The sequence below is a fragment of the Rhinatrema bivittatum genome, chromosome 6 (assembly GCF_901001135.1).
Source record: "Rhinatrema bivittatum chromosome 6, aRhiBiv1.1, whole genome shotgun sequence".
Taxonomy (NCBI): Eukaryota; Metazoa; Chordata; class Amphibia; order Gymnophiona; family Rhinatrematidae; genus Rhinatrema; species Rhinatrema bivittatum.
This window is the reverse complement of record NC_042620.1, coordinates 186,599,836-186,614,747: the sequence shown is the minus strand read 5'-3', so window position 1 is coordinate 186,614,747 and position 14,912 is coordinate 186,599,836. Positions and strand designations below refer to the sequence as shown.

Here is a 14,912-nt window from a genome sequence, read left to right as displayed (position 1 = left end):
GTTTTGCGTCTCTTCCAGACCACACGGCGTGGGATTACCTTCAAATCCTAGGATCTATGGCTTTCGCAATCGATCTAGTACCGTGGGCCTTTGCGCACCTGAGACCTCTACAAATGGCCCTGCTCTCGCGGTGGAAGCCAGTCTCTCGGGATTACCAGGCGGTACTCCCTCTTCCCCCGACCGCCAGGAACAGCCTGCGGTGGTGGCTGGACCCAAGGAACTTGGCTCAAGGTTGTCCTCTGAAGACACCGGATTGGGTGGTGGTCACTACCGATGCTAGTCTGACCAGTTGGGGGCGGTTTGTCACCGAAGTTCGGCCCAGGGTCAGTGGACAAAGGAACAGGCGACCTGGCCGATCAATCACCTGGAGACCAGAGCGGTGCGTCTGGCGCTCATACATTTCTTGCCCCTGCTACGACACCGGGCGGTGCGAGTCCTCTTGGACAATGCGACCACGGTGGCCTACATCAACCGGCAAGGAGGCACCAAGAGCTGTCAAGTGGCCCTCGAAGCTGCACGACTGATGGCCTGGGCGGAATGTTTCCTCAACCGCCTGGCGGCCTCACACATCGCCGGGGTAGACAACATTCAAGCGGACTATTTGAGTCGTCAGACGTTGGACCCCGGAGAATGGGCCCTCTCCGACGAAGCGATGTTTCTCATTACACTGCGCTGGGGGACGCCCTCAATAGATCTCATGCAACGTCCTCCAACGCGAAAGCTCCCCGGTTCTTCAGTCGAAGAAGGGAACATGGCGCAGAAGGGGTGGATGCCCTGGTTCTCCCCTGGCCGCCCAGGCTCCTGCTGTATGTCTTCCCTCCGTGGCCTCTGGTGGGCAAGGTCCTATGGAGGGTAGAGACCCACCAAGGAGCAGTAATCCTAGTGGCTCCGGAATGGCCGCGGCGGCCATGGTTCTCAGACCTGCTCAACATTGTGGAGGACGATCCCCTTCGGCTCTCGCACCTGCCTCGGCTGCTTCATCAGGGGCCGGTATTTTTCGGACCAGGCGGAACACTTCTGTCTTGCGGCCTGGCTTTTGAGAGGCAGAGTCTCCTGCGCAAGGGCTACGCAGTCCCCGTTGTAGACACCCTCCTCAAAGTGCGTAAGACCTCGACATCGGTCGCTTACGTGCGGGTGTGGAAGGTGTTTGAGGGCTGGTGTTCCGGACACGGTGCTTACGCGACCACGGCCTCGCTACAGCAGACCCTGGCGTTCCTCCAGGAGGGTTTGGAGAAAGATCTCTCCTACAATTCTCTGCATGTACAAGTTTCAGCGCTGGCTTCCCTAGCGCATACCATGGGAAGGCCAGATCCATCTTCTCACCCGGACATTTCGAGGTTCCTCAAGGGGGTCAAGCACCTGCGGCCGCCGGTGCGTCTCCCTTATCCCTCCTGGAATCTCAATCTGGTTCTTCGGGCCCTCGGGGGGCCTCCCTTCGAACCTCTACGTCAGGCCTCTCTCAAGGACGTCACTCTGAAAGCGGTATTCCTGGTGGCCATAGCATTGGCGAGGCGCATCTCTGAGCTTCAGGCGCTCTCTTGTAGGGAGCCCTTCCTGCGTTTCACGAACTCGGGAGTCTCCATTCGGACAGTTCCTTCGTTCCTGCCTAAGGTGGTCTCGTCGTTTCACTTGAACCAGGCGGTGGAGCTACCAGCATTCCCGTCGGATGCCCCCAAGTCGCTCCGGCGCCTAGACGTAAAGCGCATTCTCCTACACTACCTGGAGGTGACCAACGAATTCCGGGCATCCGATCATCTCTTCGTGCTCTGGTCCGGGAATAAAAGAGGTCATCAAGCATCAAAGACTACTATAGCTAGGTGGCTCAAGGAAGCGGTAGTCTCTGCGTACATAGGCGGTAGGGATCCTCCGGCAGGGATCAAGGCTCATTCCTTGCGCGCCCAGCCACGTCCTGGGCGGAGTCTCAACACGTCTCCGTTCAGGAAATCTGTCAAGCAGCGACTTGGAAGTCTCTGCACACGTTCTCGAAACATTACCGGCTACACTTGCCGGTATCTGATTCCGGTTCCTTTGGGGACAGGGTAATTCGAGCAGGGTCTTTAGGGACTCACCCAGTTTAGGGAAGCTTTGGTACATCCCACCGTCTGGACTGATCCTGGTACGTACAGGGAAAAGAAAATTATTCCTTACCTGCTAATTTTCGTTCCTGTAGTACTAAGGATCAGTCCAGACGCCCACCCTGGTCTTACTCGGACATAGGGGGACACCTGCTCGTATATTTCCTCTCCTGTCCTACGATTCCTTCGGTTCTGTTGTTCGTTTATTCTTACCACTTCGACAGTTCTCTTTGCAAGTTGCATTGTTTTTACATTTCTACGGTTTCAATTGCGAATGTGCTTGATCCATCCTTCTCTGTCTGTCAAGTGCTCTGTCTTGGCTTTGATATTCTCGATACTGAGGACCTAGGGAGGGTGCACCAGCTTATGTGCCAGCACCCTTCGAAGTTTGCTCTGACTCCATCTGCTGGACGGGGGACATAACCCACCGTCTGGACTGATCCTTAGTACTACAGGAACGAAAATTAGCAGGTAAGGAATAATTTTCTTTTATGTAGCTGGATTTATAAAAGGTTAGGACAAGTTCCTGGAAGAAAGGTCCATAAACCATTATTAAGATGGACTTGGAGAACTCCACTGCTTATCCTTTGGATAAGCAGCATTGAATCTACAAACCTTCTGGGATCCTGCCAAGTTCTCGTGACTTGGATTGGCCATTGTCGGAAACAAGATACTGAGCTTCATGGATTTTTGGTCGGACCCAGTATAGCGAATAGGAAAATTGGTTCTTACCTGCTCATTTTCGTTCCTGGAATACCAAGGATCAGTCCAGACAAGTGGGTTTTGCATCCCTACCAGCAGATGAAGGCAGAGAATAAAAACCTTTCAGGCACTGCTACTTAACCGAGAGTGCCACCTGCAGTCCCTCAGTATTGAGCTGTACCCAAGCAAGATGTCTACTTCCCAAACACCAAGGATTTCTCCCTCTAGAGCAAGCTGAGGATTAGAGTTGAAACCCCGACTTAGGGTAATGAAAAAACTTCCAACCCCAAAATTGCTTAAACTATATACAATCTTGTTCAAATTCTGCATCACTCATTCAAATTCTGCATCACCAGAAGCATCCAGAAGTGCTGTCTCCTTATTCGTAACAATAAGGGGACAGCAGCCAAGCTGCGTGCATTCCTTCTCACCCCTGATGAGTTACCGCACCGCACAGCCAACCGCCAACACAGCCGAAAGAAGGTCTGCACTAACTTTTTTTTTTTTTTTTTTAAAGTGACAGTCACCTAGAAACACAGAGAGAAAAAGGACGTTATACTTTCCTGCTTCTGAGTGCTCCCGGCTGGTCTAGTCGTTGGGCAGTTGAGAAGGCTTCAGGGGGAGCAAGGGAGCCAGGACCCCTGGCTTTTCCTCCCCCTGGAAATCAAGGGTCGAGTCTGGCTAGGGATTACAACCAGCCCCTTCCTCCCCCCCCCCCCCACCCAACCTAAGGGATGGCCCACGAAGGAACCTAATACCTTGGGAAGCACCAATCTTCACTTCTTCTTATCTCCTTCTCTTCTTTTCTTATCTGTTTATTTTTATTATTTTTTTAACTAAAGTTTAGACTGCACATTTGCACCTCTACCATCTGCTGGAGACAGAAATACTGAGGGACTGCAGGTGGCACTCTTGGTTAAACAGCAGTACCTGAAAGGTTTTTATTCTCTGCCTCCATCTTCTCATAGGGATGCAAAACCCACTTGTCTGGACTTATCTGGGGTATGAACAGGAACCTACGTTCTTGTTTAATCTTTGTTTTTAAAGGGGAGGAGAGCAGGGCATAGCCAGAACTGATTTTTTGGGTGGGCACAAGGTTAACATGGGTGGGCTGTAGGCATGCAAGTCTGAGACCTACTAGTTGTATTCTTATTGATAAATAATGTCACATGCTGCACCCTACAATGGCTTTCTAAGTAGTTTGGAACAGCCATTATGCATGAAACTTTAAAACACTTTACCTCAATTATTTCAAGCACTTACCAGCATTAAAAATGCCTTATTAATCTATATTAATTTATTTTATATTTATTGCATTTTATAAATGCACAAGTATATCATGTAAAAAGGAAAGAAAACAAACAGATCCAACCAATCATGTAATAAAACAAAAATCTATGTATTCTTTCATGAATCCTCTTTGCAGAAAGCCAGAAATCATCATAACTACAATAAAATATCATTAATCATCAGAACCGTTGTAGAGCAGAGCTAGGACAACTGACATTACAACCAACATGAAAAAAAAAAATTCAAATTCTGGTGTAGCTTCAGCAAAAAATATCCCTCCATTGCTAAACATTTTGTGAAGTAACACAAACTCCTGCAAAAAATAAGACATCTAGAACCTTGCCATACAGTCACAGCACTGACTCTCAGGGCTCAAATAACAGTAACCTTATGAAAAAGCAGCAATGCAAATACTACACCAGGCCCTAAAACATTAATACATCACCTACTGTAATAACAGAACAAGTTGGACTGCTACAGAGAAACTACATACGAGCAGAAATACTGCACTTCAGTCACAACACACAGGCAAAACAGAGACTGACTTTTACCTAATATAGAAATAAGACTACACATTAGAAACAAACATGCAGACAAAACCAAAATAGAAAGCCTGAGAAACTAGACTCTGAACAGTGGAATACTGAAGAAAGAGCAACATACAAAAATATAAGAAATTCACATTTCTAAAGATAACATATTTCTAAAATCTCAAAATATATATTTTTTTACCTTTGTTGTCTGATCTTTGTATTTTTCTAATCAGTTGGTCCCAGTCTCTTTTTTCCCTACTTTTCCCTTGTCGGTCATTTCCTAATTCATTTTTAGGGTCTCTCTTTTCATTCTGTTTCTTCTCCTACTGTCATTTTCCCCTCCTCCCTCCCTCCCACACACACACAGGCTCATGCTTTCCCTCACTTACAAAAGCTCTCACTCTCGTACGCTCTCCCCCCCACCCCCCAAGCTCTCACTCTCACATTCTCTACACACGCACACACACAAGTTCTCTTACTCCCCAGCTCCCATTCTCAAACACACAGATGGACACCCGGGTTCCCATTCTTATACACACATAGACACACACCCAGGCTCCCATTCTCACCCACAGACAGATGCAAACTCAGGCTCCCAGTCTATTCACATACACACACACCCAGGCTCCCATTCTCACCCCCCACACATCCCTTCCCAGGCTCCCATTCTCACCCCCCCCCCCCCCCACACACACACCCAGGTTTCCATTCTCACCCCCCCACACACACACACACACACAGGGCCTTTTCATTAGGCATAGCCAAACTCCTACTTCCAGCGGGGATGGGATCCCACGACGGCCTTGCTGCTCCGGCCCTCTTCTTTGCCATTGGAAGGATAGACTCCCACGATGGGATTGCAGCTCTGGTGTCAGATAGCCTGGTTGGGTGGGCCTGAGCCCAAAGTGGGTGGGCCATGACTCAACCAGGCCCACCCGTGGCTATGCCACTGGAGGAGAGACTGTGGAAGAGGAGAGGAAAAGCATGGGGAGGGAGGTTCTGAAGAGGAATAATTCCAGCGACCATATCCAGGAAAAACTCTGTTCCAAAAACTGGAAGCCTCCTGGTCCACTGGCTGTTCTCAACTTTTGCCTTAGGAGCTGCCATCCAAATGTCTATCATCTTTACCAGGCCTAAGCTCACAGCACTGGATATTTGCTTGCCATCTGCTGGAGTCAGAGAATATTGACATGCTGAGGTCAGCACGGAGCCTATAAGGGGTGATGTCAGCAAACCTTTTAGTCTCTGTCTCTATCTGCTGGTTGGGAAGCACAACCCATGCATCTGGACTGGTCTGGCTAGCTGATGAATGAGTCTGTTTTCCACTGATTTTCTCCTGATTTAGTTTGGTTTAATAAATACTGATAAATTCCTGATATAAAAAAATAAAAACTGACAATGAAAGTCCCTATCTAAAGTAGAAGAAAAAGGAACATTTCAGAAGAAAGAAATATACAGAACAACGTCTAGGGGTGAATGAAAGCATTTTCACAACATCTGGATCTCTCTGTATACCACTACTACTTTAAAACAGTCACCTCCTAGTTTTTGCAGTATTTAATTATGTCTAAAGTGGAGGCTAAGAAGGAGGCGGTGAACTAAGACATTTTTCCTGATCTATTTCTTTAAAATAGCAACTAGTAAATGAAAAATTTGAGTTTTAGTTAGTGAATTAACTGGACTCTGAAAAAATGCTGGATTGGAGGCCACATCACTTGCTCCCTCTCAGCCTTTCCCCCCTCCTCCCAAATTCCCCTCATCATGCTCAGTCACCAAGGAGGTGCTGCTTCAAAAGTCCCTAATTGGTAGCACATGAATAGTAGGAGAAAAAGCTGAGAGAGACCTGAGGTATTGTGAGTTGCCACCTGGCATTGTCTCAGAGTCCAATTAACTAATCAACAAGAGCTCTGCTTTTCATTCTAACAGACAGTTTGTAAAAGAGGTCTGTCATGGGGCTGTGGCAGAAAGCAGAGAAGATTTGTGCATGCCTGCGCAGAGAATCTGGCCCTCGACTCTGTCTCAGCCTGCTTAATTAGACTGGGTCACTAGACAGATACTCTAAGCTACTGCAGGTTCACATCAGGCTTCGCAAATCACAGTGGACATGCTGGAAGTTCACCAGTCTACCTCCTGAAGTCTCCACTTATCCCTGTCTCTCTTCTCACCTCAGTTCAGGGCACTCCTGATTTCCTGAGAAGCCCAAGAAAGACAAGCTTTTACAGGCCAACTCATCATTGAATCTGCCTGGGTCAAATCTAGAAACAGAGAAAGTGACAAGAAAAACACCGAAGCAGTTTTAGTTGTGACAAAAGAGAGGGAACTCATAGGGAATAACACATAGTATATCTGCTGAAATATTTTCTAAAAGGTGAATTTTCAAAGAATTGCACATGTAAAAATTTGCAGATGCATGCACAAATATCACTTCCTTTATGCATGCATGGTACAAAATGTGATGATTTTGCATGTAAAAGCCAACAAGTGCTAAGGAAAAAATGCAAGTTAAATCTCTACGTGTAAATGATTAAAATTAGGAGCAAAAATATTTGTGTATAGGAGATTTGCTCCACTTATTCTGATAAATTTTGACTTCTCTGGCTAAGTGGTAGCTTTGCTGTCACTTAGGTGGCTAAGTCGCAAAAACTGCTACTTATCCAGCTAAGTAATATAGCTGGATAAGCGATAAAACACTACTTATCCAGCTATGTTGAAAATACATGCTGTATATCTATTAGATACCCAAGCATGTTGTTGGGTAGATTAAAGTGTATTTTATATTGTGCATTCCAGAACGCACTCACATCTTGGTTTTGATTATAAGAGACGCACGACATCAATCTTAGCAAATTAGGAGAACTGATTTGTGAGCTCCAATGGTGTTTCTGTTTGGATCTCTGTAAATAAATCACACAGACCAATTCCAGAGGAATATGCTGTATTTTTAGCCAGCATGCAAACTTCTAGTCAACTGCTTCTCATCATGACAGAGAAGACAAATCTTTAATGAACAATAGCCCTAAAAATACCACTGCCTTCTACAGAATAGGATTTTATTCCCAGTTCAAGCTTCTGTTCTCTCCTGCACTTTGAATATGGCATGCACTTACAGCCTCTGTGGGGAAGAAAGAACCGAGTATTTCTGTATGTCAATCCCTGCTGTCCTGCCAAACAGCAGCGCTGGAGGAAGCTACATAAAAAAAATTTCATGACGTAGGAAATAGCTACAGCCAGTACTAGAAGTGGGGAAAAAAAGGTGCCAGTATGGTCTTTTTTTTTTTTTTGTTATGTAAAAGTAGTTCAAAAGCAATGTGTTTTTTTTTTAACCCATCTATCAATGGTTAAAACTACACAAGGAACAAATGGTCTCTTTGACACAGTAATTAGCTATCAACCAGAGACTATTTCAAAGAAAAGGATTTGACTAATTATGATTGCATTGGAAGATGATAAAGAATAGGCCAGGCATTTATTCTTCTGAATATTACTAAAACATTTATGGGTTGTAGGGTCAGCCTTTTTCCTAACACTTCTCACATGAACTAAGTGAAAAGTAGAACTCTTTTGGTCTTATATGCTGATGTCTCTAAACTGAGCACTGCTTTTTGACTCGGGTATCCCGCCAAATGTAAAATTTTGTACAAAAATTCTGTACGTGTGTTTACGGAACTAATTCAGCTTTCTGAATTTTTAGAGGCCTATTTACTAAACTACATTAAAACTGGGCATTAACACCTGATTTTTAACACGGGCTAGATCCAACTGTGGTAATTAAGCACCACATTTCGATGAATACTATGGTAAGTTGTTCCCATGGCTGTGAACATGCAGATATTACCAGTGGCAATTTTGGCTGCGTGTTACCACCCACGGGACACACATTTCTGCCTGTCCTCATGCCCCCATCCCCTCCATACTCTTCATATTTAAACAAGGTTACTGAGGTCAAGTACCTGTAGGCAGATGGCCAGGCTGTGCTATCCTGAAGAACTACCCCAACAGCGTAAAGCACCAAAGTCTGAAATGAAACATTAGTGAAGATTTGTGAAACTTCCACAGGAGAAGAGAGCTCTGATCTAGAGCCATTATATCTGGAAGTCAGAAAGCTGAGAGAGATGCCCAAGCGCACATATGATAGGAGTAAAGCACATGGTGCTAGTACAACTGCCATAGGTTTTCATACAAAAGTACATGGAACTTTGCTTCTAAAGAAACCACAGAAGAAAAACAGATCATCCATCAACAAACACACTAAGGAAAAAATTATAATGCAGAAGTATTCAGAATAATGGGAATATATAAAATTAATGAAAAAAAGATAGCTGCAAACAAAACTTTTTTCTGCAAAATCCTATTAACCTACCATAAAAGTGAAGAAAAACTACATTTCCAAATATTAAATATCCCTATTAGCATATTTACTAGATTCATTTTGCATGGCAAATACATCCCAAATAATACTGAGTCATGACAATGAAAATGTCTGATCCCCCCCCCCCCCCCCAGTGCTCCAGCCCCTTTTACAAAGCATCCCCTCGCGGCCCGATCTCACCTTTCCCCCCCGAGAAATCTTAATCCAGGGGCTCCAGATCCTTGTGTCCCTCCCACCCACCAAGCATACCCTCTCGGAGGTTCTTGAAAACAAGCTGGTGGCAAGTGAGAGCACTCCCTTTCTCTTCTCCTGAAATAGTACCCAATGGCTTCATCTGGAAAGGAAGTGCTCTCTTACTGTCAACCTATGGTCCAAGAACTTCTGATGGGAGGCTCCAGAACCCCTTCCATCAAGATGTCTTGAGGGGAGGAGAATTTGGGCTAAGGGGCCCAGTTTGCTGACTTGAGGGATGGCCTGTGAGGGCTGGGATCTTCAATTGGGAAGGTGTGTGGTGGTGGTGGTGGTAGGGGGGCATATCAGAGTGCCCATCAGAGCTCACTTTAGCTGCCAGAAGCTAAAGCAAATTGAGTAGCTTAACATGATTTGTGGTTTCCCATTTTAATAATGACAGGCTGCTTTGCATAAATTTGCAGGCAGCAGAGTTAACTAATATTTTTTGCATTAGTCTACATTAATGTGGCCTAGCGTGTTAAAGCAAGCGTTGAAAGAAATGATAGAACAATGTGTGTTTAATGTGTGTTAACATACTTAACAAACAGAACCCTATTGTCTTGGACTACTGGACATCATTTCAACCACATATGAAGACAGTATTATTTCAAATGCCTTTTTAAATCAATTCTCAAAGATGCCTTTGAATAAGAATATTGCAACATAACATATTTTTACTATTAAAAGAATATGTTTATGACTAAAGAGGTTGCTATTTTGACTAATCCATGATCTCACCTAAAAAATCTACAGTAGAAAAAATGAGCCTCAAGCACAGTAAATCCGATTCTGTTCTCATATTCTCTCAGTAAGGGAAGCAGGCCTCTTCTACGGATATCAAGTAGTGGACATAAAAAGCTGGAAAACCTTCCAGATTAACCAAATGAATAAGGCTCAAACTCTGTGTGACTTTCTGCTAGCACAAGTATGTCTAGATTAAAGAAAAAAACATACCGTCAACAAACGTGCTATCGAGGGCTTCTACTCTTTTCCTTCTAGTGCCGTTAGGTAGGAACACGTGAATGTAAATATCTAATTCACTATCCCTATCACAGACTCCCCTCTGCTGAGAGGGAAGACTTCATATTAGGGACATGCTGTACCTCTTTGGGGATAACATGCTGATTGACTCTCCCCTCCAGCTCCTGAAGCCAGGCTGCAATCGGTGTCAGTTTTGCTGTCGGTACCATTTCACACAACACCTGCCGGCAATATCTGTAAATGAACAGGTTTGCAGCTAAACCATTTTGAAAGCAGCATCAAGTAGGCTGACCCTCTGTCCAGGACCAATCTTCACCTCCTTCTGTGGCCTCTGAAACATATTTCCATTCATGCAAGTTCTTTTTTTTCCATGAGACATGCTGATATTACTGTGGAGATAATAACGAGGTCGATATTCAAAAGCCATTTAGATAGATAACTGAAAAGTTATCCAGCTAAATTGCTATCCGGCTATACTCAAAGCCGTATGTGCTAAATTGTAGCCTCATAATGACTTATACGTCTAGAATTTAGCTGCATAAGTCAGGGGTCTTCCAGGGGCGGGCGGGAGGCATTTCCGGGCAGAGCAGAGTTAGCCGCTTAACTTATGCAACTAACTCTAATGGCGCTGCGGGGCTGTCCTAAAGTTGGCTGGATATATTTATCCAGCTAAGCCAGCCAGGGATATTCAGCGGCACAACTCCACGTTCACCAACTATTGCAAACTATAATTTATTTAATTAGATTTGATATTCCCCTTTACCAAAGTCAGCACAAAGTGGAATATAGAAAAGAAAAAGCACTTAACAGACAAACAACAACCATGGACAATAAATGCTCAGGAGTTGTACATCCCACCTCTGTGCTGGTCTTCTTATAAATTTACAGGGAAACTGTGGAAATCAAACGCGTGACTTTAGTGCAAAATGTTCCCACCTCAGCTGCTCCATTTTCTCAAGTGTAACTGGGCCTTTTGCTAGAACTTGGTTCATCTCCTTGAACAGCTTCTCTTGAACTTGCTCCGATGTAGTCAAGAAATACACGGCCCATGTACATACTGAAAAATAAAACACAAGAGAAGCCCACTCACTGCTTCCTTTCTTAGACCAAACCAAGCTTTACAACCATTTCTGCAGGAAGAAAAAGAAACCTAAACAACATATTGAGAAGAACCGTGAACACTCAGGCAATGTAATTATTTGACAGCAAACATTCTGGTAGACATGTGCTTGTGCAGTGGAACCTACTTGAACTGGATTGTTTAATGGTACAATACAAGTATACTTCTTATCCCTGCCCATAAAACAGGATTACTTATCTCAACAGAGGCCCTGCTTCTTTTCCCTTAACTTCTCATTTACCACACCTGAGTTAAACCCTTACAGGCTAATACAGTAAAAAATGCAGGAGAGTGCTCACTCTCCCGACGTGCACGCGATTCTGTATTTAAATGAGGTGGTGCGCTAATAAGGAGGTGCTAGGGACAACAGCGCATCCCTAGTGCCTCATTAGCAGTAGAGGTGGCTTGTCAGCGGGTCAGACAACTGACACTCTATTTTACTGGCGTTGATTTTCGAACCCACTGACAGCCACAAGCTAGGAAAATTGACTCCGGTAAAATTGAGCATCCATTTTGCTAACCACTGACCAGCAGGCAGATTTTTTTTTACTTTTTATTTTTAAGTTTTAGTTCCTCAGACTTAATATTGCTAGGATATTAAGTTGGAAGGTGCACAGAAAAGCAATATTTTCTGCTTTTCTGCATACTTTACTTGGTTGCTCAGAAATTAACGCCTGCCCTTGGGTAGGTGTTAATTTCTGAGTATAAAATGTGCAGCTTGACTGCACATTTTACTTTCAGTATCCTGGGGACTAACTAATTGCCTCATTAACATGCATTTGCATGTGATGAGCACTATTAGTTTTTGAGGTGGTTGGCTGCGCGTTTTCGAAATGCTAAACCTCTTACTGTATAAGGGGTAATAGATGCGCGTCGAAAACACACGGCCAATTACAGGTTAAACGGTGCGCTCGGCCGAGCATGCCTTACTGTATCAGCCTGCTAGAGAGGGTGAAGTGTTGCTAGGTTCTGCCCACTTGACCTTTTACTTATTCTGATTGTATAACAAGGATAGAAATAATGAAGTTGGTTAAAGGGGCATGGGGAAAATGTAAGTTTGCTGAATAAGCAACTACAAGAAAGAAAACAGGTTTTCCTTTAAGGTAAATAATCCTGCTTTCTATTTCCTCATATGCTCATTCATGCACACCTCTTTGAGATGTATACTTCATCAATCATTCATCCAGGGAGGGGAAAATATGCCCCTCCTCAATTTGCATACACAGCACTGCAAGGCATTTTGTAAACACGCAGAGTGCTGAAGTGAGGTTGAAAGGCTGCAAGCGATATTGGAAGTGTAGTTTTTCTACATAAATCTGAGATAGTTCCTGAGAGCCAGAAGATCTCTATGTGAGTGTAAGCATCCCCCAAGTCTAGGGAGCACAGCCAGCCCCTTTTTCCTAGAAAAGGAATCAAGGGAAACCATTGTGAGCTTTCCCTTAGCAGGCCTTGTTTAACACCTTTGGGTCAAGGATTAGACTCTGTCCTCCCACTCTTGGGGAGTAGAAAATACCTGGAGCAGAATCCTGTCCTCCTACCCCTAGTGGACCGGGTTCAATTCCATGAGCTTCTAAGAAGAAGGAAAGCCCCTCTTGCAGCAAGTTCTGATATAGAGAGGCTGTCCAAGTTCTTCTTGGCAAGAGGTCTGGAGAAGCATCAATAGATGTACGCTCCTTTTCCGATTATGCTAAGAACTTGAGTGTCTGATGATACTCTAGGCTAACAGTTTACTTAAAATCTCAACCTCCCCTCAACTGGAAGGTTCTCTGACATAAAAGACACTGGAATCTGGGCTATTGTCGCCTCAATCTAGTCAAAGCTCCACACTAGATCTTGGCTGGGCTGCGACTTGTGGACATTCTGCTCTCGGAGGCAAGAGAGATAACCTTACTTATTGACAAAGGGGTGGGGGGGGGGCTAGGAAGTGTCTTGTCCCTCTTTGATGCCCCATTGATGAGCTCTCTGGCTGTGGATGGTGGGTCTGTAGTAGCAGTGGAAAGGGCACGTAGTGGCCATATCATTGAGTCATTGCTTCCTTGACCCTATTGCCAAAAGAGATTCTCTCCAAATCATGGTATCTGAAATGTTATAGGACCAGCAGACCTTGCTATTTCTCCACTCCAGCACATTGATACTAGCAACTTTAAGGATGTACTGGAATCTGAAGGAATGATGGGTGGGTGGGTGGCTATAAAAGTGTGGATCATAGCCCATTGATACAACTTCCACCCAAAAATGCCCAGAGTAGAGCAGGTCCTTAACCTCTTGGTCTTCTTTCAAGCAGATTCAACTATCACAAGCTGATGTAGTAGCAGAAATGGGGGACTCCACATTCTTATCTGGGTCTCCTCGAAGATCTCGTGGATGGGCACTACCACTCCTTCTGCAAGTCAAATGGAATATAATCCGCAATTCTCCTCAGAAAGTCACCAAAGGAGGAGGAGATGGGTATGAGTGGTGTTGACTCCTCATCAGAATCCATCCCTATGATTAAATTAGCTGAACCCAATGGGCATGACAGGGCATAGATCGGAATCTCACTCAGCTAGCAGCAATGCCCCAAATAGGGCTCAGTTGCCTATGGGTCCCAGCCAAAACATCTGCATGTTCGGGTAGCTTCCACCGCCAATGTGATGGTAAGATGAATCAGTGCAGCAGAAGCCAATGTTGGTTTTCATCAGTACGACAGCACCAAAAGGGGCTGCACATCAGTCTAACATTGATGCCTATGTACCAATGTGCTCCAGCACCTTCTAGAGCTTTCTGTTCAGGTATTTCTGTTCAGGTCCTGTTCAAAACTGCCAATGTTACCACAGACTAGGAGGCAGGAAGGGAGGCCACATCTTCCTGGGTACTAGAAATGAATAGATCCCCTGGACCCTTGGAAACTGATACGATTCCCAAGACTGCATTGAAAATGAGCTCTCCTCTCAATAGGAACGCTTGGGGGGGGGGGGGGGGAAGGGAATCATGGCTGTCGCCAGAATGTTACTCTTCTGGCACTGTGCATAAACTCAGTGTTATTGTCTTTTAATCCTTCTTGGTGCCGAGAAATGATGGGTGGGGAATCTATTCCCCTTCAATGGCCGGTGCTGCTCCTGGGTCCCTTGATTTTGATGCCTCTGATGCCAATTCCTATCAGCTGGGTTAAAGTCTCCTGAATTCTAGGAACTCTCATTAGGAACATTGTCCTTTAAGGGTCTTAGATTCACCAATGCACAGCCTGAGACGTTATGGTTAGTCCCCCAGGCAGAGCATCCATCAATCATGGAACACAACAGACTGAACCTGGCCATGTAAGAGGGTCACTTACTTAATCCACAGGCCTTCCAAGACATCAGATGAAAATAAGTGAGTCAAATAAATTATTTGATGGTGGCAATACATACCATTAATACTGTCTCAGAGCATTTGACCAGTGCACCCTGTGCTCAACAGAAAAATAAGGGAACTTAAACCATACAAAAAAAGCCTTCCTAGAGGAATAGAGAGTGAAAAACAACCCACAAGAAACAGCTCCTGCAGCTCCAAAAAACCTTCAAGGCAGCAGCCATGAGGGAGAGAGAGATGAAATCATCCTGCAGGCTCCATGGAAAAGATTAATCTGAGAT

At 44.8% G+C, this 14,912-nt stretch overlaps 1 protein-coding gene across 1 annotated transcript in view; it reads right to left on the bottom strand.

Annotated features, from left to right (window-relative positions):
* Nucleotides 1-3,300: 3,300 nt before the first annotated feature.
* LOC115094666 (cytochrome P450 20A1) overlaps nt 3,301-14,912 on the bottom strand; it is a 45,512-nt gene continuing 33,900 nt past the window's right edge. Inside the window, exons 12-16 of the mRNA XM_029607917.1 lie at nt 11,118-11,238; nt 10,304-10,415; nt 8,551-8,615; nt 6,766-6,855; nt 3,301-3,304 (exon numbers count right to left, since the gene is read on the bottom strand). Coding sequence (XP_029463777.1) covers nt 3,301-3,304; nt 6,766-6,855; nt 8,551-8,615; nt 10,304-10,415; nt 11,118-11,238 — 392 coding nt within the window. The remainder of the gene's footprint in view (nt 3,305-6,765; nt 6,856-8,550; nt 8,616-10,303; nt 10,416-11,117; nt 11,239-14,912) is intronic.